The 24,439-nt window shown below is 41.0% G+C and overlaps 1 protein-coding gene across 1 annotated transcript; it reads right to left on the reverse strand.

Annotated features, from left to right (window-relative positions):
- Positions 1-713: 713 nt before the first annotated feature.
- LOC129333995 (mas-related G-protein coupled receptor member H-like) lies at positions 714-1,646 on the reverse strand. The gene has a single exon (XM_054985917.1). The coding sequence runs from the start codon at positions 1,644-1,646 to the stop codon at positions 714-716; it is 933 nt and encodes a 310-aa protein (XP_054841892.1).
- Positions 1,647-24,439: the final 22,793 nt, after the last annotated feature.

Consider the following 24,439-nt stretch of genomic DNA (forward strand, 5'->3'; position numbering starts at 1 on the left):
GAGGTGCTGGAACTCTGTTCCACCACGTTCCTGCTGAAAAAAAGCCATGGTTACTGTTACATCCATAGTCTATTAAAGCATGAAATGTATATGTATATGTATATGTATATGTATATGTATATGTATATGTATATGTATATGTATATGTATATGTATATGTATATGTATATGTATATGTATATGTATATGTATATGTATATGTATATGTAGGACAAACGTGTTGGGGATTTAACTAACTTCTGTTCTATAATACAACATTGTCCTATTTAAAGAGCCAAGGGTTATTTAAATCACTACTATTTAAGTTATATTAACAAGTTAAAAGGAATGTCTAAATATTCTTATCCAAGCTACATAAACAGACGGAGACTCCCAAGGCTAGTTTCTCATTTTCCCAACTTTGAGCTCACACTCCAGGAGCATAGCTTGATTAGCAGGCTAAAGCCTAATGGGGGGGGGCCTAATCCGCAAACCTAATCTACACACTGACATCTATAAATAAATCATTAACTCCATAGACATCTAACAAAAACAACAGATAATAAACAGAATAAACTAAATAAAGTAGGGAAAATATAAGTGAAATTCCAGTGAAAGATTTAAAAATTTTGAAAATAAAATAGAGTGGAGCCACAAAAATTCTCTTTTCCTGTAGACTGGATCTGGAAACTTCTGGATGTTAAATAAATAGATAAAGCTCGAAGTGTTAGGGTTTAATGGAAATCTGATAACTGGATTTGACAAGGTCCCTCTGATACCTCTCTACTAGCTTCATCCTCTTCAAAAATCTTCTTGAGGACCTCCTTCAAGCTTTCCCTAGGCTGACCGCTGTTCCATCTCCCAACTAGGAAGTAAATCAGTGGATTAACACTGCTGTTTAGTGAGGCACATAACAAGCTGTATCGCATTCCAGAAGAAAGTGGAGCCTGGGAAAAATTAGAGGTAATGAAAACAACGTTCAAAGGAAAACCAAAGAGGAGGAAAAAGAGGAGAGTAAGCAAGATGGCTGTCAAAAGCTTTCCTCTCCAACGCTGTTGTGGTTTCAGGCAAACTCTGATGAACAGAGTCACAGCGGAGATAATCATGAGTGGAAGGCCAAGCAGGGCATTCACAAAAAACTGGTAGTGTATTACATGGTGATGATTTTCCAGGATTTTAGAACTGTGGAGAGTGAAATGAACTCCACTGAGCAGGCAGGAGAAGACCCATATGAGGGTACACACCATGACGGACAAATAAGATGGTCTGTGGACTTGATGCCAAATTGGGAAGAGGACACATGCACAACGGTCAATGCTGATGACGGTCAGGAGAAATTGGCCAGTGCTGTATGTGAATATGATGAGCTCTTCAAATAAAGGTGATTTATCTATAACAAAAAATATACCCATAGATATAAGGACCCCGATGTCAGCAACAGCCAAGTTCAGGATATAGATGGTGAAAGAATTCCTCTTAGTTTGGAACCCAAGAAGCCAGATGACGATTCCGTTCCCCAGAAATCCAAAAATACCAATAGAAATAATCAAGATAGAGATGATCTTTTGCTCTAAATGCTCATAGAAGTCCTGCCTCCATTTTGTGAAATTGAGCATGAAATCATCTGGCTCATCAACAATTAGGGTCTGATTTGTCAGATTCAGCATATTCAGCGTCTGATTTTAGGCTTGCTGTATCTTCTGCTAATTCAGACACTCTTGCTAGAACAAAAGATACAAAGCAGGGGGAAATCAGTTCCTGCTGTGAAGCCGAAATATTGCGTTTATCATGGGATTCATCAGTTTGAAAATATATTAGTAAAGTTAAGACAGAAGGGCTTAGCTATTTTTACTTTTAATGTTATCAAAAGACTGATCAGACTTACATCACCAGCAAAGCAATCCTAAGACCACTTTCTACTTCTTCTACACCTGAACAACCACTTTTAAGAGCCAAAGTTCCCTTCTTCAGATATCTGAAGAAGGGGGCTTTGACTCTCAGATATCTGAAAAAGGGGGCTTTGACTCTCAAAAACTCATACCCTGGAAATCTTGTCAGTCTTTAAGATGCTACTGGACTCAAATCTTGCTGTTCTACTTCAGACCAACATGGCTACCCACCTGAAATTGACTTCAGAAGGATTTTTAAATCTCCCTTCTGGGAGGATTAGCCCTGCCTAAAACAGAAAGGCAGCCTGTAGTATAGATGAGATATTGTACTTGTCTCAATTATCTTCTCATATGAGTTATCTAAAAGAGTGGGGGAGATTGTCTTTAGAAATGATACCTAACAGAAGTCCAAAACTGAGCTTCTCTTTGATTCAGCAATGGTTGATCAGCAGTAGGTGAAACCAGACTTTAAAAAATGTGGCCATCCACTGTGTCTTTTTAATAGCTCAGAAAGTAGAACTGAATTCTGTATTTTATTTAGCACACTGCCCTGTTCACTGATTTTTATTAAATAAATGCTAAGCATTCACCTTGCTCTCTTACACACCAACAGATACACAGATGTACAAAAAACATAAACGGAAAGCCTGAAGCTATTCACAGTGACATCATATGGAAGCCATAAGAAACAAAAAAGGAAGTGGTTGTCCATTCCTACTGTAGAGTTGGGGGGGGGCTCTTTTCTCAGGCTGAGGGGTCCTAAAAACTCCTTATGCTTGGGACTGAGATAAGGATCGTGTTCAGAAAATATGGGACAGTTTTTGTGGGACCCATCTTTTTAATAAACAGCCATTTATCTCGGAATTATTTTCCAAGGAGAATGGAGGAGGGTAGGCACGGGAGAGAGCGTGCTGGCATTTTGAAAGAGGAAACAGGACTTAATATAGCAGATTTTTCATCTTTCTATCGGTTCAAGCTGTGGAACTCAGCTTCCTTTTCTGACCTTTGAAGCCGATAGATGTGTGATTGAGGCACAGGGACGGGTCTCACAAATGAGTTCCAGTAACAACAGCACTAGGCACAGATATCTTACACAAATCCAAGAAGTCCTTGCCCTGGTGGCTGAGCCTCCTGAACCAGGAGGAATCTTCTTGAGTTGGGGGTGGGAGGTAGATCAGAGCACTACTGGAACAGATCCACAGGATCCAACCCATACTCTTGATAGTCTGGTTGCCACTAGAAGTCAATCTTTTGCATTGAAGTTTTCCAGCGGTGTGAAACAGCATTGGGGGTCTCACCACAAGAGAGACTCCACTCCAACATGTCCTTGTGTTTTGATCCGCAGCAACCCCATGTTACAGTTGGTAAGTACTAGAATCATTGTTCATGCAACTGTTCTAGAATAGAAATACCAAGGAAATGATTCATGCAGAGAATTTCTTACCTTCTTCCAATCCACAACGGTAAGGAAACACACTAAAGGTGTTCTTCAAAAATGGCAGGACTTCATCACAAGATGTCATTCAAGATGTCTTCTCTGGATTAAAGAAAGTCTGTGGACTCAGATCTAAATGCTGGGTAGAGTATGTGAGAAAGATTTTTTCCCTTTTGATCCACAAAGGGTGGGGCTCAGACTCCACGCTCCAGTTCATTAGCTGGTATTCCATTTATCAATGGGCAGGAAGGATGCATAGTCTCCCTAGCTGATCAGAAGCCTCCTAAGTAGAGGAAATTGTTTCCCAAAGTCTCAGGTGAAATCTGCACTTTATACACAAATATGTTCCCAAGGCAAAGTCCAAAAGCATCCTCTATTAAATACCCTTTTGTCTCGTACAGTATTCAACTGAGGGCCAATCTACAAGTGATGCCTGACACAGGTTGAACACTTGTCAGCTTCCCTCAAGTTTTGATGGGAAATGTGGGCAGCTTGGCGGAATGTGACAGTTGAAAAGTCCATTAGACAGCAGTTGGAGAGCCAAGCTGCAAGACTAGAATGCCTACATTTCCCATAAAAACTTAAGAGAAGCTGACAAGTGTCCAACCTGTGTCATTTGTCACTTGTAGCTTGGCCCTGAGATGCTCTTTGATGCTCTTTATGTATGAACCTAACTGCTTTACCTTTTTTAGTCCTGAAGGAGGACAGGTGAAAGAAAGAGGTAAATTTCACAATCTAATATATGCGCTTCAGTACTGTGCTCCAAGGTTCTACCCTTTTCTTTCCACCTCTATTAAGAGAACCCTCCCCGCAACCCCATGTGCTCAGTTCAGGATCCCAAAATAAGAATGGCTCACACGCAGGCCCGGTGCATCCATGGAGACTGTGCCAGCAGCCGCCTCAAGTGCTGAACTCTAAAGGAGGCGCCGTGCCGGCCCCCAATGACCCCCCCTGACCCGGAAGCGGGATGCGTCCCCACTAGCTTCTCCGCCCCTTCGCCATTACCACCTGCCTTGGCTCGGCTTGAGCGGGCCTCCTCCCTGCCCCTTTGCCACTGCCCCCTGTCTCAGGTGAGGGAGATGCCCCTGCACAATGATGTCACAAGTGACATCATCGCGCAGAGCAAGGCAGGACTGGTCAGGACTGGGGGCAGAAGTAGGTATCTCACCTCAGGGGCCAGAAACCCTGGCACCGGCCCTGCTCACACATTATTCCTAAATACATACAAAGCACAGAATGAAAGGCACGCATAGACACTTCCTTGTATCTGATTGGGAAGAGCACCTATGTTGTCCCTTTTCTATAGGAACACAGTTATAAACAACAATTTTCATTTGTTAAAATATCTTTTCACATACAGAGGAATAAATACATAATTGATATTTATAAAATTGAAATGACAGTTGTGCACACATAAAATTTCAAACCACATTATCATTAAAATGGCAACTCAAACACAAAATAAAGGACAACGTTTGTATACCTCCAGACCCAAAACAATATGGCTGCATGAACACATGATTTGAGACTGCACCATTGTTGCATCATCATGGTCATTCACAACTGAATATTCTTGTGCACTCAATAAAATTCAGGTAGCGAAAAGGCAAGTAGGGCCAGTGGCAGGAGAAGTCATTATTGAGAGGTAGAGAACATGCTTTGCTTGTAGGATAACAACATTTAATCTTCAGCAGAGTTTCCTTTTTTTAAGACAGGCCCTACTTTCTAATATCTTGGATAATTAAGTTTCTGCTAGTCAGTACAGACAAGTGATCTCCAACATGGCCTCCAAGACACCCACTTCCTTCCCATTACTGGACCTGCAAGCTGTGAATTGAAATGTAAAAATACCCAACCACTCTGGTCCTCTTCCTGAGTTAGATTAGGTGGGAAGCCACCCAGGATAGGGACTTCTTTATCATGGCACCAAACCTCTGGAATCCTCTCCAGGGATTTGAGTTTTTCTGGATCTTTTTCAAATCTTTTTGGGGTACACACAAATCTTTTTGGGCTGCACACCCCTACTCATGACTAACGTCATCAACGCCTGGTCTTATCTCCCCTCACACATTCACCTTGATTAAGCTCCACCTAACGCTATTCATCAAACCTGGTAGGTTTTCCCATCCAGTTCTCAAAGGACCATCAAGCACCATTTACTCCTGTAGTCCAGGTAGACCCATCAAGCTTCTTCCAACTCATTGTCCACCTCCAGAAAATCCATAAAGTTATTGTTTTGGTTCAAAGATGTCAGCTTGCCCCAGGGATCATCTTGCCCTATATCTGGATTAAAAATAAATAAATAAATCTCTTTCAACCTGATCCTTTATTCTAGATCCAGAGAAGTTAGCTGTGTTAGTCTGTAGTAGCAAAATCGAAAAGAGTCCAGTAGCACCTTTAAGACTAACCAACTTTACTGTAGCATAAGCTTTCGAGAATTACAGTTGTCTTCGTCAGATGCATGGAGGGTAAGCTGGTCAGATATATAGGTAGAGAGGGGAGGGGGGGAGTAGATGCAATCAGTAGCTTTATTCTAAAGATGCCAGGAAATGGATCTAGGATCTTCTGCATGCAAAGCAGAGGCTCTTCCACTGAGCCACAGCCTGTTCTTTCTACAACTTCACAGGGTAGCTGGTTTGCTCTGCTGTGATCCCTTGATCAGCTGGGAGTTAGCTTCTGACCAACCAGCAGATGCAAATTTGCTTGGCAGTTGTTCTAGTTGGTCATGGGTGGCAATCTGAACAGATTCCTGATTGTCTCACAATCTGATGGTTTGACTGCTGAACAGGTTTGTTGAGAAATTTGCAGCATCCATATTTGGATGACCTGGAAGCCTGATCTCATCAGAACTTGGAAGCTAAGCATGGTTGGCCTTGGTTAGTACATGGATGGGGGACCACCAAGGAAGTCCAAAGTAGCTATGTAGAGCAGGCAATGGCAAACCACCTCTGTTTGTCTCTTGCTTTGAAAACCCTAGTAGGGTCACCATCAGTCAGCTATGACTTGACAACAGTTTCCGCCACCATACTTATGATTCCTGAATCTAACCCCTGAACTCTGTGTACAACATACTTAAAAATTAGGATCCAAAGCCACTGTAGCAAACAGATGCATCGAGTTTTAAGTGTTTGTTAATGCAGGTCTTGGCTTTGGGAATGGTGGACTGCATCCGGCCATTCTCTTTCATCCATCCTCTTTGAACAACACACACTAATGTTACCAGAACTGCTCTTTTATTATAATGGGGAATTAGCTGTAGCAGTCTGTAACTATTAATATTAAGCGAGGATCATAACCTATGTTTACGGAGGTCCCGATCCCAGACACTCTAGTGAAAAAGAGGCAGACAAGGAGTAAGGTCCAAACACGTGTATTGAGTGTAGCGTAAGCCTAGCTTGCACAATCATACAAAGAACATACAAGGTCTAAGAAATACAGAGTAGGAAATACAGAGACGTTCGCATTAGCTGGTTCCCAACGATGGTAAGGGAAATACTCACAATCCTGGAGCGAAGCAGAGACACGACAGCGAGGGTGGCCCAATGCCAGCACTGGGACCACAGACGGACAGCAAGGAGGTCTGGATAGGGAATGGCCGAGGCACCGAGTGGTCTGAGAGACCAGCTTAAATACCCCAAAACGTACCCTGGGGCTGGTGCTGTACTTGGAGGTTCTCACAGATTAAAACAAAGGGTCTAATGGGCTACTGAATGGCTTGGATGGGCCACTTTGGTAATCAGATTGTGATAAGTGACACCTCAGGAAGAGGGGACAAAGGAGGGAGGGGGAAATCCAAGTGGGCTGAAAGGATGTTCCAGCGGACAGGGCTTGTCCTGATGTCATCAGCTTTGGAATGCGGAGGTTTCTTTGAGATGCATTCTCTAAGTGCTTGGGATGGTCGGCACTTAGTTCCTTCTCCGGGGCGGCTCCTAAGATATGCAGAGCGGGGCGAGGGGCTCTCGCTGCGGACGTGGTGTGCCCGCTTCGCCGAAATGGCTTCTCAAAGCAGTCTTCCTCTGGGTCTTCTGGGTGCCTGAGAACATGGATGCCGGCTGGGCATAGCTGGGGCTGGATAGCAGGCTGCCCGGTAGCGAGGGCAAGCTCGGGGACCGGCCCGCGGGAGGCTCCAGACGGGAACTGACCAGGGAGCGCCTAGCCAGGCTCGCTGGAGGTTTCCCCGGCAGGCGCCCGGCTGCTAGCAGCGGCTTGGGCCCATATGAGGCAGGCTTCCATGGAGGCAGCGGGAACAACACTTTAAAACACAGTCCAAAGCAGGGAACAGGCACGGTCCGTGGCAGATGGCAATGCAGGCACGGGGAACACAGTCCAAACACACACTGGGAAGTCCAGATACAGGTCAGGGCAGGGCTGCCCAGAAAAAGAGTCCTTTGTGCAGTTACCCAAACATGGAGTCAGTAAACTACACAGTCTATTGCAGCAGCAGGGTAATTGACGCGCAGGCAGGAAACTGACACGTGTATCAGAGCACACACGTGCAAAGCAGTCTTTGGTGCAGCAGTAAAACAGTGATGCAGGAAACTCTAACACAGTTCATAGCAGGCTTCAAAGCAGGGGAGGGGGCCTACTTGGCAACACTAACAGAGCTGACTATCTGCTTGTCATGTGAATCCATGAGGCTTACATTTTCATCACATCCATTCTGAAACACTTCAGGGCAAAATTTGTATCCCCTTTTAACCTCCCAATAGGGGGAGCAAGATTGAGAAGGAGAGGCTAACAGGATATATGGTGGGAAGTGCTGTCATGTCATAGCTGAGTTATGGCAACCCCTGCTGGGGTTTTCAAGGCAAGAGACTAACAGAAGTAGTTTGCCATTGTCAGCCTCTGCTACCCTGGTCTTCATCGGTGGTCTCCCATCCAATTACTAAGCAAGGCTGACCCTGCTTAGCTTCCAAGATCTGACAAGATTGGACTTGCTTGGGCTATCCAGGTCAGGGCTAACAAGGTATACCCTCCCCCATATATGAGCAACCACGAATGGTCAAGGCACACCTCCACCTCCTTCAGATGTTATATGGTTTTTATATGGTGAACAGGTGTTTTATTAGAAAGCTGTGTTAATTTATTGTGATTTTATCTTGTATATTTTATCTTCTGTTGTGACCCACCCTGAGTCCGCTTGCGGGGAGGGCAGGATATAAATATTATTGTTGTTGTTATTGTTATTGTTGATGATGATAATAATAATAAAATCCCATGCAGTGTTACTCCCATCTCCTTGTCCTCAGACTGGATTAACTCAGCCATGAGGCACATAACAAGCTGTATTGCAGAAAATCTCACTGTATGTTACTTAATGTCTGCGTAAGAGTTTGAATTTTGGGTCGCCTTGGTCCTAATGCATTTCTATATTAACTTTTTGTCAAGTCATTCAAAGCAGTTTATTCTTTAAAATATGAAAAGATAAAACCATAAGCAGCGGAAATTGTTTCAGGAATTCTGTCTTGGGCGTTGATACCATGAGTTCCCTAACTTAGGTCTTTTCTCTCTTGCCCTTCCCCTCATGTGAAAGGGTGTTCCAGGAACTCACTTACCTCTTGTTACACTCTCATTTCCATCAGGAATAAGGACTGTTGGCATGAATGATAGAAAAGTCTGCAATAAAAATGCTTTTAAAAGTAAGAACAACAACAAAACTCTCCAAGCCCTAAGAGCTCATTTTTGAGCTAAATAACAGCTCTGCTTTGGGATACACGTACACTTTTTTTCAAGTGTAAAGTGCAAATTTCTTTTAAACTTTGGTGAGCAATCTCATCTACACTTAGGATGGTTTCAGGGAAATATTGAATCCTGCCCATGACTAATGGAATACCAGCTAATGGATCGGTAGGAAGCTACACTGTCAAATGGATTTCATGCATTTGTCTTCTATAGCTGAGACAAAACATCTCTTTCCTGCCCCGGGCTGTGTGCGCTCAAATGGAGAATGGACAATTCTTTTGAATCTAGAGGAGATAATGACAGTGACTCTGAAATCCTGATGGGGAATATTTCAAGGCCATTTGCTTCCAATTGTGGATTGGAATAAGAGGTTAGATATTCTCTGTGTGCATTTGTTCCTTGATATATCTCCATGTCTATGAGACCACTTCTCATCCCTTCTCCAAGGTAACTCTACCTCTGAAGTATTTAGCTCAGGCCATTTGTCCTGACAGTAGCCAAAATAAAGCCTGACTTCATCTCTAGGCATGAAACGACAACCATCCTGCGCTCTCCTTTCATCACTCTGTCTGTCTCGTCTCCCTTCCTCTCCCTTTTCTGTGGTCCCCAGATTTGCAATGTCCAATGTAAGTTCTTAGGCCAAATACCTATTCCTTCTTGCTTATAGATCCAGAGGAGTTAGTTATGTTAGTCCATAGTTGCAAAATAGTAAAGAGTCCAGTAGCACCTTTAAGACTAACCAACTTCATTGTAGCAAAAGCTTTCAAGAACCACAGCTCTCTTCGTCAGATGCATGTGAGAAAGCTGTGGTTCTTGAAAGCTTATGCTTCAAAAAGTTGGTTAGTCTTAAAGGTGCTACTGGACTCTTTACCTTTTTGCTTATGTTGCTCTGAAAATTTATGTATTGAATTAATAGTAAAAAGTCCAGTAGCACCTTAGAGTCCAGGTGCTACTGGACTCTTTACTATTTTGCTACTACAGACTAACATGGCTAAATCCTCTGGATCTATGTATTGAATTAATGTAATTATTTATTCCCAATTTGCCCTCAATTGGGACCCAAAGAGGCTTATAGTACCTAAAAGTAATGGGAGAGGTTCTGAAAATATTTCTGGCAGAGGAGAAATCTGTGTGGCTGTATGTGTTCTGACTATTGGAAAAGATCTAAGCTCTGAGCCTATAACTTATACAAAGTCTAATCTCTTCTATCAGTGTGCAGTTGGAAGCAAGTGGGTTTGAAATTGTACCAATCAGGATTTCAGAATCACTATCATGATTAGACATGGGCAATATAAAAAAAAAAATAAAGATCAAGCTGATCGTGGATCGACGCTGAATTAACAACCCTCACCAAGCATCTCTCGTTCCAGATCCGTGGATTGTGGATCATGGATTGTGGATTGTGGAGGCTTTTTGCTTATGTTGCTCTGATTTTTTTTTTAATTTTATTAGGTGAGAATATTAATGCATACAACTTTCAAATAACATCTCAATATCATTTCCCCCCACCCTTTCCCTCCCCCCTTTTTCAGGACTTCCAACAGCTTTCCAACCCTATATCTTAATCTATTCCTAATCTATCCCCTTTTTCTATAACTCATTATCTCATGTTTACATTCTACTTCGTTAAACTAAGCCCTATCTGTTAGCTTCAAATCTATTATTATTAACTTAAAATCTGTTATCTATTACTATCTGTTAACTTCAAATATATTTAAATTTAAGCTAACAATTAAATAAAATATCTACTCTATTAATTTTACCAATATCTATTAACTCCAAATCCCCTTAAAATTAAACTAACAATTAGCTAATAGATGGTTGTTGGGGGTTTTCCGGGCTGTCTTGCCGTGGTCTTGGCATTGTAGTTCCTGACGTTTCGCCAGCAGCTGTGGCTGGCATCTTCAGAGGTGTAGCACCAAAAGACAGAGATCTCTCAGTGTCACAGTGTGGAAAAGATGTAGGTCATTTGTATCTACTCAGGAGGGGTGGGGTTGAGCTGAGTCATTCTGTAAGAGTTTCCCAGGGTGTGGAATGCTAATGGCGGGAGGCTTCACTGTATCCTGAGGCGGTTCTTTTGCATATGGATTGGTGCTTGATGTGCTTCACTTAGCTAATACTTCACTTCATATGGTAAAGATTCCGTCTCTTCCAATAAAAAAAAAACATTCTAATAATTTTCGAATTTCCATAGTTCCCCTTTCACATCCCACTTCTTTTCTAAATATGTTTTCAGTCTTCCCCAATCAGTAAAAAATTCTGCTAGGTTCTGATCTCTCAGCTTTCTTGTCACTTTATCCATTTCTGCCATGTACAGCAATTTATACATCCAATCTTCAATAGTTGGTATTTCTTGCACCTTCCATTTCTGTGCATATAAAAGTCTTGCTGCCATCGTCATGTAAAATAGTAATGTTCTGTGTTGCATAGGAACATCTTCCATACTTAAATTCAGTAGCAGTAGCTCTGGGTTCTTCTTTATTTGGGTCTGCAAAATCTCATTTATTACTTCTAAAATATCTCCCCAGTACTGTCTAGCTACTTCACACGTCCACCACATATGATACAATGATCCTTCATGCTTTTTACATTTCCAGCATTTATCTGACATGTTTGCATTTCCAAGTGCAATTTTCTTAGGCGTTAAATACCATCTATAAATCATCTTATAGACATTCTCTTTAATACTGGTACAAGTTGAGATCTTCAATGTAGTTTTCCATAAATATTCCCATGACTCCATTGTTATTTCTTTGTGACAGTTGATTGCCCACTTCACCATCTGCACTTTGACCGTCTCATCCTCTGTATACCACTTCAAAAGTATTTTATAAATTTTGGATATCTTCTTTTTGCTTTCTTGTAGTATAGTCTCTTCCAACTCTGAGTTTTCCCATTTAATTCCTCCTTTTGAACAATCCGAGTTATAAAGGTCTCTAATCTGTCTATATTGGAACCATCCATAACAGGAGGATAACTCTTCCTCTGTTTTGATTCTTATCGTTTTTTGTTCCATAATCAATATTTCTTTATATGGTAAACATTGTTCTTCATTATAGATAGCTCTCGGATCGATCACTTCAAACGGTACCACCCAAGAGGCGATACCTTCACCCAGATATTTTTTTATATTTTTTCCAGACCGTGAAGAGGCTCCTTCTAATATAATGGTGCAAAAACATAGAGTCAGATTTTATTTTATCCTGCCACAGATAGGCATGCCATCCAAATAACTTCTTATAACCTTCCAATGTTAAAAGTTTGCGGTCTTTCAGTGACATCCATTCTTTTAGCCAAACCAAACATATTGCTTCATCATATAATCTAATATTCGGCAACTGCAGTCCACCTCTTTCTTTAGCGTCGCACAGAACTTTCATTTTTACTCAAGGTTTCTTGCCTGCTCACACAAAGTCAGAGATCTTCCTCTGCCATTTTTCGAATTGTTTAGTATCTCTGATAATTGGAATTGTTTGTAATAGGAACATAATCTGTGGTAACACATTCTCCGTGGTAACACAATCAGGATTTCAGAATCACTGTTATGATTAGACATGGGCACGATCCCAAAAAAATTAATGATCAAGCTGATTGTGGATTGGCTCTGGCGACGATCCCGAATTAACGACCTACACCGAGCATCTCCTGTTCCTGATCCGTGGATCGTGGATTGTGGATCATGGAGGCAAAAGCAGAAGGGGCCCTGCTGTTCCCAGCGATACAAGAACGGTGGGTGATGCCGGCGGCATCTGTGTTTGTTTGGCCGTCTGTGTTTGGCCGTAAGAGCTGCCTATCAGGGTTTGCAGGGATGAGATTGGAGTGCCCATGGCTACAGAACACCCCCTTCCCCCTCCCCCCGGTCTCTTCTCCCAAATGGTGAGTGCGTTGCTGGCTGCTATGTGGTTGGAAGGAAGCCCTGCTGGTCAAGGAAAGCTGAGCTTCCATTTGGGTTTCCAGGGCGACAGAAGGAGGGCAAACACAGCTCAGGCATTCCCCTGGCTCCATTGCCAGAGGAATAGATTGCTGGCGCCTGAGTGTCTGGATCCCCAATCTGAGCCCGGTCGCCCCAATCCAGGCCCCTCTGGATCACTGAATTGTTGGCCGTGGCCAATCATGATCTGCTGGGTCATGATCGCCATTATTGTGGGGGGTTTTTCGTTCATAATGCGGATTGTGCCCATCTCTAGTCATGATCTCATCTAGATTTAAAAGAATGTGTCCATCCCCCAATTGCAGTCAGTTTAAAGAGAAGCTACAGTTTTCTTCCCCTTTTTGCTGTAAAAGAAACAAGCAAGTGTCGGAGAGACATTTTCCACAAGCATTTATTAGCCAGGCATGATCTTTGGGCAAGGCCTTTGGCAGCAGTTCTAATGAGGCTTCCATTCCAATATTTATCAAAAGCATAAGTTAATACTGTATGATATAGTCATTGCCAATATTATCTTAACAGGGTAACTATGCATATTGGTTTCTAGTACCACTCTGCAGAGAAGTCTAAGCATAAACCATCGGTCTTTGCTGAGAAGTCTGAAAGTGAAATATGAAATATTGCAAGGAAAACAGAATGTTATTATTATTACAATATACCCCCAGATCCTGACTGTAGACATATGGTGTTGTTTCTCTAAATTACAACAATCGCACATCTTTAAAATGCCAAAGGTATTTAGGCATCTTGAGATAAAGTCAACTTTGAGCCTCCAGCTGGTGCAAAACATTGCCGCTTGTTTGCTTTCAGGAGCTAGTCAGAGCATGCATATCACTCTCATTCTGCAGTCACTCCACTGTCTGCCCATCAGTTATCGGACTCAGTTCAAGGCTATGACTATCACTTTCAAAGCACTTCACGGCTGCAGCCCCTCATATCTGTAGAACTGCCTATCTCCCTACATTCCGCCATGGTAGTTTTGCACATCTGGACAGGGCCTTCTGCAGATACCACCCTGTAATCAGACTTAATCAACAGCTGCACATATATGTGCTTTCTCTATGGTGGCCCCTACCTTGTGGAATGGTCTGCCTCAGGAGGTCAGAAAAACTCCCCCCTCTCCTGGCTTTCTGCAGACTATCCAAGACTGAATTATTCAGGCAGTGATTCTACTCAGATAATAGGGCTGTGTCAAAAGAAATAGCTCAGAGAGCTACCTTGGTAACCGACAGGGAGCATAGACTAGGCTACTGGGTACTTCTGCTGATGTAGATATGCTCCTACTTGGTAGTTTAACATCGCTAAAATGCCATGTTAATTACTTACTCTTTAATTGAGAAAGGATTCATTCATGCACTTGGCTTCATGTAGTTTTCAAATTTGCAGCCGACATATTCTACTGTATCTGTTTTCATTGAATGTCCTACTGTTGATCTTTTTTTTTTAACTTTTTCTCTATGAATGTCCTAGCTATTGATCATATATTGTATTCACAGGCAGTATATAATGCGTCTTGGATCCTAGTGAGAAAAGCAGACTATAAATAAACAACAACAATGTGTACTATTGTGGCAAGGAAATGGGAAAACACCAATGCTGTATTAATTCCTCTCCTTACAAATTACAGCGCACTGTATTGGTCTTCTCCATCTTGAAAGGCAAGACATGATCATATCTGCAATCTATGGGCTGTATGTTCTAATGAGAGCATCACAACAGTGTTTCAATGTGTGGCTGTAGTTCTGCTCCGGTGTCTCTGTCCTCTTTGAAAACTCTTTGGAGGATAACCTTCATTCTCTCCTGGAATTTACCACCAGCCTGTCTTCCAGCCAAGAAATAAATCAGTGGATTTATACTACTCTTTAGGGAGGTCCCTAAGAAATAATATGACTCTGAAAAGAAGTTTAGCGTGATGAGACAGGCACAGGCATATGTCAGAATAGTAAAGAGGATGAAGGAGAGAAGCATAAGCAAGATGACTTTCAAAAGATTCCCACACTGGCACCGGTGTGACCGAAAGCAGACTTTGATTAACAGAGTCAGTGCAGAGATGGTCATGAATAAGAGGCAAATCAAAGTACTCACAATAATACTCCAAATTGCAATTAAATGATAATATGCCCAACTGGTATATACTAGAATTAAGGGCACTCCACTGAGCACAAAAGTAAGAGCCCATATGAGTGTGCACACACTGGTGGACAACACTGGTGACCGGTGGCGTTGATACCAATTTGGGAAGAGGACAGACACACACCGGTCAATGCTAATGGCTGTCAGGAGAAGTTGAGAACTGGCATACATCAACATGAAAAGACTCAACTGAATCCAAAGAACAATAGAAGGAAGCTTGAGACGTCCATGAAAATACGGTGGGTTTGTAGATATATTTAAAGCAAGTAGAAACAGAAGGGATCCAAAGTCAGCCACAGCCAAGTTCAGGATGTAGGTGGCCAAAGGTTTTCTTTTGATACGGAAGCCAAGCAGCCAGATGACATTTCCATTCCCCACCAGTCCAACAGGGCAGATGAAAATAGTGAAGATGGAGAGAATAATACGATCCCCCATGTCATTGTACCATCCTAAATCTTCTCCATCATATTTTTCATCATAGCTAGAGAATAAGTTTTTAAGGTTGAACACTTCCTCCATGCTCTGCTTTGGCATTTGGTGGTGAAGCCTGTTTTTCTTGGACAAAGAATCCTGCAAAGAGAAAAGGGGCAGTGGAGGGGAATTCAGTTCATGCACTGGAGATGAACAAACATCGCAGCTCATGCATTCCCACCTAGTAATGTTGGTCCTGAAGCACGACCCTATTGGGGGTGGGGGCACTATTGATAATTTAAAATATAATATCTATTGGTGTTTCAGGATCAATTTTTCAGCCAAGTTTTGCAGAAGCATGCCACAGGTTGAGCAGTTTTACTGTCATTTTGCGCCACTGTGATTGATTGATCTACTTTTGTGGAATTTATTAGTCCCTGCAACATGACAGAAGCAGTTGACAGTGTGGCAAAACAGCTCCAAAGGCAACTTGTTCTATGTCTGGGAAGTGAATATAACTAGTTTGCCCAGAACCAGCGCTAAACACTAATCAGCCTTATTCCACTACAGCTACTGAAATTATATTCATTTTATTATTCCTGCCAGAATTTTTGGAGAAATGCCTGTTCTCTCTTCAAGGAAACGAAGAACCTGTTTTCTACAGGCACTTATGCTAGTAGAGAAGCCTTAGTAATCTTGCTGTACAAAATAATTCATATAAAAGCTGGTGGTTCCTGGCCTCCTCTTTATACACTGGTAATCTGGGGCCCCCATGGTGCAGAGTGGTAAGCTGCAGTACAGCACCCAAAGCTCTGCTCATGACCTGAGTTCAATCCTGGAGGAAGCTGAGTTCAGGTAGCCAGCTCAGGTTTGACTCAGCCTTCCATCCTTCCGAGGTCGCTAAAATGAGTACCTAGTTTCCGGGGGGGGGGGGGGTAAAGTGTAGATGACTGGAGAAGCCAATGGCAAACCACTCCGTAAAAAGTCTGCCAAGAAAACGTTGTCATGCGACGTCCCCCCCATGGGTCAGTAATGACTCAGAGCTTGCACAGGGGACTACCTTTACTCTAATCTGGGGGGCAAAACAGGCTTTCCTGAGGGTGCAAACCAGACCATTGTAGGGTTTATTGCAATTTAGATACAAATGGAATATAGAAGATAGAAGTTTACAGATGATCCCTGCTGGCAAGAAGGGGAAGGAGCAGCAGGATGTAAGAGCTAGAGAAAAATACAGGCTAGTGTTGCCAGCCAATTAGTGGCAACACCAGGTGGTGGTGGATGGAGATCTCCCAGAATGAGTACTGATCTCCAGGGCACAGAGGTCTGTTCCACTGGAGAAAATGCCTGCTCTGGAGGGCAGACTTGAGGGCATCATACCCTATTGAGGTTCTTTCCCTCTCCCAACCCTGTACTTCTCCCAGCTCCACCTCCAAAACTTCCAGGAATTGGAGGTGGCACGGCAACCCTATCTGTTCCAAATATGAATGACTTAACTCATGGAAACACTATTCCTGTCACATCTTGCAGCGGGCAGCTCTTCTCCACTGGTCCATAGGGATTCTCTGTAGACTCTCATCCTCTATATTCCCTAATAAGGATTTGTCTGAATTACAACAATCACTATGACTATCCAAACACCATATTCATATACAATTAAAATACACCACTATATTTATGTGCAGTGAAAGCCCTTGTCTAGAAAACACATTAATGATTTTTTTAAAGTTAAAACTAAGCCAAAATGCCCTTTTTCTGGCATAGGTTTAAAACTTACTGCTCTGGGGTGAGTAGAATACAAAACTTTCCTGGTATCGTGTGCTGGGATAGCAAGCGAGGGAAAGACTTTCAGGAAATTTCAAAAGTTGAAAGGAAAAATGATGTCTCTCGTCAAGCTCTGGGCAAGATGGAGAGGAGCTGCAACCCGTTCTTTGTCTTTTCTTGGTCTGCTTGTCAACATCATATGACAAAACATGGAACGGTTCTCTTATCAGCTGTCCAGATACCCATCAGAAGAGAAAGAGGGAGGAGACATTGGCTGCATGAAACGTTTATATACTAAAAAGGCACCCTTGAGAAAAACAGGCTTGTAATCCACAAGTGGTAGAAATAAACCCATTATCCTTTGACAAAAATTCCTCTTCTTCTTAATTCTTGTTTTCACGACAAAAAGTCATAAACAGCAAGCCGTCATCTAAAAGAAAAATCTAGCGTTTATTGCCGGACTGATAATATGATTTTACTACAGCTGCCATAACATTTAACCCCAAAGTTACTTGTTTATCTTCATCTCTTAATAGCTAAGAGGATTTAGCTTCAAGAGAGTTAAAATCCAAGAAAACTGAAAGATCAAAATCCAAGTGAATGTTTGCATGACTGGGGAAAATTTAAGGACTACCTTGAAAACAAGTGGGATGTGAAAGGACAACTGTGGTCTCTGGATAACTACTAAGATGTACAGAGAATAAGTATGAACTTTACCTTTAATAATAGAAACAAATAATAGAATAGGGATAATGAATAGAAATAAGGGGTTATAATGCTGTTGGGAGTCAAAAAGGAAAAGGGGGGAGGGAGAAGGGGTGGGGCATATATACCAGAATAGGGGGTAAATGATGTTATACTATGTATTATGGAATGTGTGGAATGTATGTTGTCTCATCCAATAAAAATTGATTTAAAAAAAAAGAGTTAAAATCCTGCTTAAAAACAGGAAGAATCAATTCAGCTCTCCCATATAAAAAAGCAGGGCACTCCAATAGAATATGATCTATAAAATCAATTTGGTTAATATCACATCCACAGAGTCTATTACAGTAAGGAAAACTACAAACATTTTTCCCAGCAACACAGCTGAAGTATAAATGCTCTTCTGTACTGTGGGAGAGTTAACTCAAAACAAATAGTTTGGAATTTTTTATCAGAGGAAAAAACAGAAAAAGATGAAAATACTTAGCGAGCTCGAACCAACATGCTGTTATAATCAAAATTCCTCAAACACTTTTTGATTAATTTATTCATTTCACAGCTCCTCATAGTTTCTATCATATTTTGGGTTATGTCCAAACATGATAACTTGTATTCCAAATATTTATCCCAATCGCTCGTACAATAATCCAGCATAACTAATCCAAGAAGACCTCATTCTACATCTGATTTCAAGATACTAATTTTTAAGTTAAATTCTTTCCCTCAACCTTTGCTTTATAAGACATGTCCCTGTAGTTGGCTTTCAAAGCTATTCCTCACACACATCTTGCAGTTCCCAAGATACTGTGTAGGAACCTTATTAATAGTCCATCCATAGCATCTGTTACCACAATAATCCATACCCTTACAGCATACAGAAATTGCCCAGAAACTTTAGGACTGAATGTTTTAACTGATGCAGGAACATATTTTTCCCCTGAGGAATAATAAGATCTAGAAATAGCTTTCGTACTTATGGCTGATCTTACAAAACAATTCACATGTATATTCCAAGAAAGATTTTCTTAAAATATAACTCCTAGGTACTTAAATTGCATTACTTGCTCCATAGACTGTCCTGCTACTGTCCACTTATAAATCTTCCTCATCTATCACTTTTTGCTAAAAAGGTTTGACTTTGAAACATTAATAGTTAGGCTCTCTTTGCGGCAATACTATGAGGAGTAGCGTATACATTTATGTAAGCCTACCACAGATCTTGAACTGTAGGCTGAACATTTATTTGGTTGTTGTGGATTTTCCGGGCTGTATAGCTGTGGTCTTGGCATTATCGTTCCTGACGTTTCGCCAGCAGCTGTGGCTGGCATCTTCAGAGGTGTAGCACCAAAAGACAGAGATCTCTCAGTGTCACAGTGTAGAAAAGAAGTTGGCAGGTCATTTATATCTACTCAGGCAGGTGGGGTTGGGCTGAGTCATCCTGTAAGAGTTTCGCAGGGTGTGGAATGCTAATGGAAGGAGGCTTCCTGTATCCTGAGGAGGTTCTTTTGCATATGGATTGGTGCTTGATGTGCTAATCTTCTCTGCAGGGCTATTGTCGGGTATAGAGTGTTTTGTTAGCCTGGTGTTTTTCAGGACTGGAAACCATGCTCTATTCATTCTTAAAGTCTCTTCTTTCCTGTTGAAATTGTACTTATGCTTATGAATTTCAATGGCTTCCCTGTGCAATCTAACAAAGTAGTTGGAAGTGTTGTCAAGTATTTTAGTGTCCTGGAATAGGATACTGTGTCCTGTTTGAGTTAGGCTATGTTCAGCCACTGCTGATTTTTCAGGATGGCCAAGTCTGCAGTGTCTTTCATGTTCTTTTATTCTTGTCCGGATGCTATGCCTGTGGTCCCGATGTAAACTTGTCCACAGCTGCAGGGTATATGGTATACTCCTGCAGAGGTGAGGGGGTCTCTACTGTCTTTTGCTGATCGTAGCATCTGTTGTATTTTTCTGGTGGGTCTGAATACTGTTTGTAAGCTGTGTTTTTTCATAAGCTTTCCAATCTCATCAGTGATTCCTTTGATATATGGCAAAAACACTTTTCCTGTGGGAGACTGTTTTTCCTTGGTTGTTTGATTTATCCTTGGTTTACTCACTCTTCTGATTTCATTTCTGGAGTAGCCATTCGCTTGAAGTGCATGGTTTAGATGATTAATTTCCTCGTTGAGAAAGTGCAGTTCACATATCCGTCTTGCACGGTCTACTAATGTTTTTATTATGCCTCTTTTCTGTCGAGGGTGGTGATTGGAGTTTTGGTGTAAGTACTGATCCATGTGAGTTGGTTTCCTGTAGACCTTGTGACCTAACTGAAAGTTTGCTTTGCGGATGACCAAGGTATCCAGGAATGGGAGTTTACCCTCAGTTTCTTTCTCCATGGTGAATTGTCTGTTCAGGTGGATATTGTTGAGGTGGTTTAAAAACGCCATCAATTCTTCCTCACCATGGCTCCAAATGATAAAGGTATCATCCACGAACCGGAACCAGACTGTAGGTTTGTGGGGTGCTGATTCTAGAGATGTTTTTTCAAAATGTTCCATGTAGAAGTTTGCTATAACTGGGCTGAGAGGGCTTTCCATGGCCACCCCATCCATGTGTTCATAGAATTCGTTATCCCATTGGAAGTAGCTGGTTGTCAGACAATGGTGGAATAAGGCTGTTACATCCTCTGGAAAAATCTGATTAATACGTGTGATTGTGTCTTTTACCGGAACCTTGGTAAATAGGGATACAACATCAAAACTGATAAGTATGTCCTGTGGATTGAGTTTCAGAGAACTGATTTTGTTGATGAAATGTGCTGAATCTTTTTTTTTTTTTAAATTTTTATTGAGTTAGAACATCAATATTTTTACATTACATTCAATTTTCCCCTAATTTTTCGTTTCTAACCCCCTCCCTTTCCCCCCCTTTTGTTGACTTCCAACAGCTTTCCCACCCTCTGTCCCTTTTCCCTTACTTCTATTAACTTCCTCTGTCTAAAACAAATATATATTCTCCATTATATTAAGCAGTACATCTTTAACTCTTTTACTTATTATACATCCAAACTATACTTCTTTAGATAAACAATTTATCCCATTTTCCAGTTTTGAATATTTCTATATATCATAAACCATAAGAGTTTCCCACATTTAAATCAAACAATTTGATTTGTTCTCTATATATTACTCATTTCTTCTTTTTATAGTATTTCTATATAACTCATCACATAGTCAGTCGTTTTAACTCTTCTATACATTCAGTTTGGTGCTTATAAATCTTATCAAATAAAGAAAATATTGTTAATTACTCAATCCTCATGTTTAAACCGTTAATTATTCTCTATCAATATTCTATCAATTAACCTTTGCATATCTATATATATCTCAATCAATTAATTAATCTAACTGCTTATAAATTCACATTTCTCTTCCTCCCCCGGTAAAGTCACCCCTCTCTTTTATACTTTTATTGTACTTCAGTAGTTCTCAAACTGCCACAGTTTTCCTCCCACCTCCCACTTCTTCTCCAGATATTGTTTCAGCTTCTCCCAGTCTGTGTTAAACTGCCCTGAGTCCAGATCTCTCAGTTTTCTTGTCATCTTGTCCATTTCAGCCATATACAGCAATTTGTAGATCCAATCTTCGATAGTTGGCACTTCTTGTACTTTCCATTTCTGCGCATACAAAAGTCTAGCTGCTGCAGTCATAAAATATCAACGTCCTATGATGGGCTGGAATTCCCTCCATTCCCAAGTTTAGCAGCAGGAGTTCTGGGTTCTTATTTATTTGAAACTGTAAAATTTCACTCATTTCTCTTATTATTTCCCCCCAGAACTGCCTAGCTACCTCACACGACCACCACATATGATAGAGGGAGCCCTCATGCTTCCTACATTTCCAGCATTTATTAGAAGTGTTCAAGTTCCCTAGCGCAATCTTCTTTGGTGTCATGTACCAACGATAGATCATTTTGAAAATGTTCTCTTTAATATTAATACATGTCGTTGTCTTCATTGTAGTTTTCCACAAGTATTCCCATGCCTCCATTGTTATTTCTTTATTGAAATTTATAGCCCATTTCACCATCTGTGTTTTAACTATCTCATCCTCAGTGTACCATTTCAACAGTACTTGGTATACCTTGGATATTCTTTTCTTGTCTTCTTTAAAAAGGGTCTGCTCTAGTTCCGAGTTCTCTGTTCGTATGCCCCCTTTTGCAGAGTCCGAATTGTATAAGTCTCTAATCTGTCTGTACTGGAACCAATCATAGTTAGGTGATAGTTCCTCTTGCGTCTTTATTCTAAGTTTAGATACTTCAGTTTTGGTTATTTCTTTGTACGTTAAACATTGTTGTTCATTATCAACAGCTCTCGGATCTATCACCTCGTATGGAACCACCCACAAGGGGGTTCCTTCTTGTAAGTAAATTCTGTACTTCTTCCAGATTATATATAAACTTCTCCTTACAAAATGATGCAGGAACATCGAGTTGACCTTTACTTTGTCATGCCATAGGTATGCGTGCCATCCAAAAAATTTTTTATATCCCTCTAGGGCTAATAGTTTCTTATTCTTTAATGTCATCCACTCTTTTAACCAAACTAGGCAGATTGCATCATGATAAAGTCTCAGGTTGGGCAGTTACATTCCGCCTCTTTCCTTTGCATCTTGTAGAACTTTTACTTTCACTCGAGGCTTCTTGCCTGCCCAAACAAAATCTGATATTTTCCTCTGCCATTTTTCAAATTGTTTAGAGTCTCTGATGATTGGTATTGTCTGTAGCAAAAACATTACTCTTGGTAACACATTCATCTTAACTGCTGCAATCCTGCCCAACCATGACAAATTCAGTCTATTCCATTTGATCAAGTCTCTCTCTATCTGAGTCCATAATTTTTCATAATTATTCTTGAACAAATCTATATTTTTTGCAGTCAGCTCAACTCCCAAATATTCCACCTTACTAGTTACTTCACAGTCCGTTGTTTCCATTAACAATTGTTGTTTCTGCTTAGTCATGTTTTTGCATAATATCTTTGACTTCTTTTTGTTAATGAAGAAACCTGCCAAGTCACCAAACTCCTTGATCTTATCTATCACTTTTGGCATGTTCTCCAATGGATCTTCTACAATTAACATTATGTCATCTGCAAATGCTCTAACCTTGTATGAATAGTCCTTTATTTTTATTCCTCGTATTTCCTCATCTTGTCATATTTGTATCATCAGAATCTCCAATACTAAAATGAACAACAATGGAGATAACGGGCAACCTTGTCTTGTTCCTTTACTAATCGTCAATTTCTTGGTCAGTTCATCATTCACTACAATTGCTGCAGTCTGGTCTCTATAAATTTCTTTAATTGCTCTGATGAATCTTTCTCCCAGTTGTAGCTTTTCCATAGTGGCAAACAAAAAATCCCAGTTTAAATTGTCAAACGCTTTTTCAGCGTCTACAAAGAAGAAACCAACCTCTTTATCACAACGCTTGTCATAATATTCAATAGCATTGATCACTGTCCGAAATGTGCTGAATCTTTGATGCAAGATGTGGTTTTTCCGATGTGGTCCTGTAGAAGATTGGCCAGATGTTTAGCTAATTCATATGTCGGTGAACCAATGGCATTCATGATGGGTCAGAGTGGGACTGAATCCTTATGAAAAGTTTAAAAATTTAAAAATCCTTATTTCCTTCGACAATATATTGAACATTTAATTGTTAAATTAAAAATAAACACCACTTAGCAATAGATGATTACAGGGTAATAGTTAGACAAGTCTGTTGGACCCCATTTTTATATGTAGGAACTAAAAAGGTAATTTTTTTAATGTTGTTTGGTTCCACTTGCAATGTGAGGAAAAACTCCACTTGATCTTATCTCAGGTGCAAGTAGAAGTCTCAGTTATTTAAAAGGGGAGTGGAAATCCCAAGGGGATCAACATTCTTAAGCCTCAATTATTGCTTTCATTGTAATAAATAAATACATTCATAGACTGCTTTTCCATTTGGTATGAATGGGGAAGGGGAAGGGTTAATGGAATTGTTAAGTGCCCCAAGGAAAGACAAAAATCCACCCTAAATGACAGCAAAACATTGGCTGCTATCATCCCCAGATAAAGGAGTTTGCAAACACATTCCTCTTCTCCCTTTCTCTTCCGCCAACAGCCTTCTGAGGGCCAAGCTACACATGATGGATGACACTTGAACAGCAAGTGTATTTCTCCCTGTTCACTTGCCCTCCACTCAATCCACTTGCCATTCAAGTGTCATTCGTCATGTGTAGCTTGGCCCTCAGACTCCCCCCCAAAAGGTGATTCTGAGGGTCAAGGAAATTGCCATGTGGAATACAGGGGGCTACCATAATTGGGGGTATTACCCTTCTTTTTTTTGTGGCAGTGACACTTCTGCTATTCCTCAATGTCATCCTACTGCAAGTGTAGGTTCAACCTAGGATACTGCAAAGGGAGATGATGATGATGATGATGATGATGATGATGATGATGATGATGATGATGATGATGATGATGA

Source organism: Eublepharis macularius, chromosome 7 (assembly GCF_028583425.1).
Source record: "Eublepharis macularius isolate TG4126 chromosome 7, MPM_Emac_v1.0, whole genome shotgun sequence".
NCBI lineage: Eukaryota > Metazoa > Chordata > Lepidosauria > Squamata > Eublepharidae > Eublepharis > Eublepharis macularius.

Coding starts and splice junctions, on each gene's coding strand:
- LOC129333995 (XM_054985917.1), bottom strand. CDS start 1,646: ATGCTGAATCTGACAAATCAGACCCTAATTGTTGATGAGCCAGATGAT.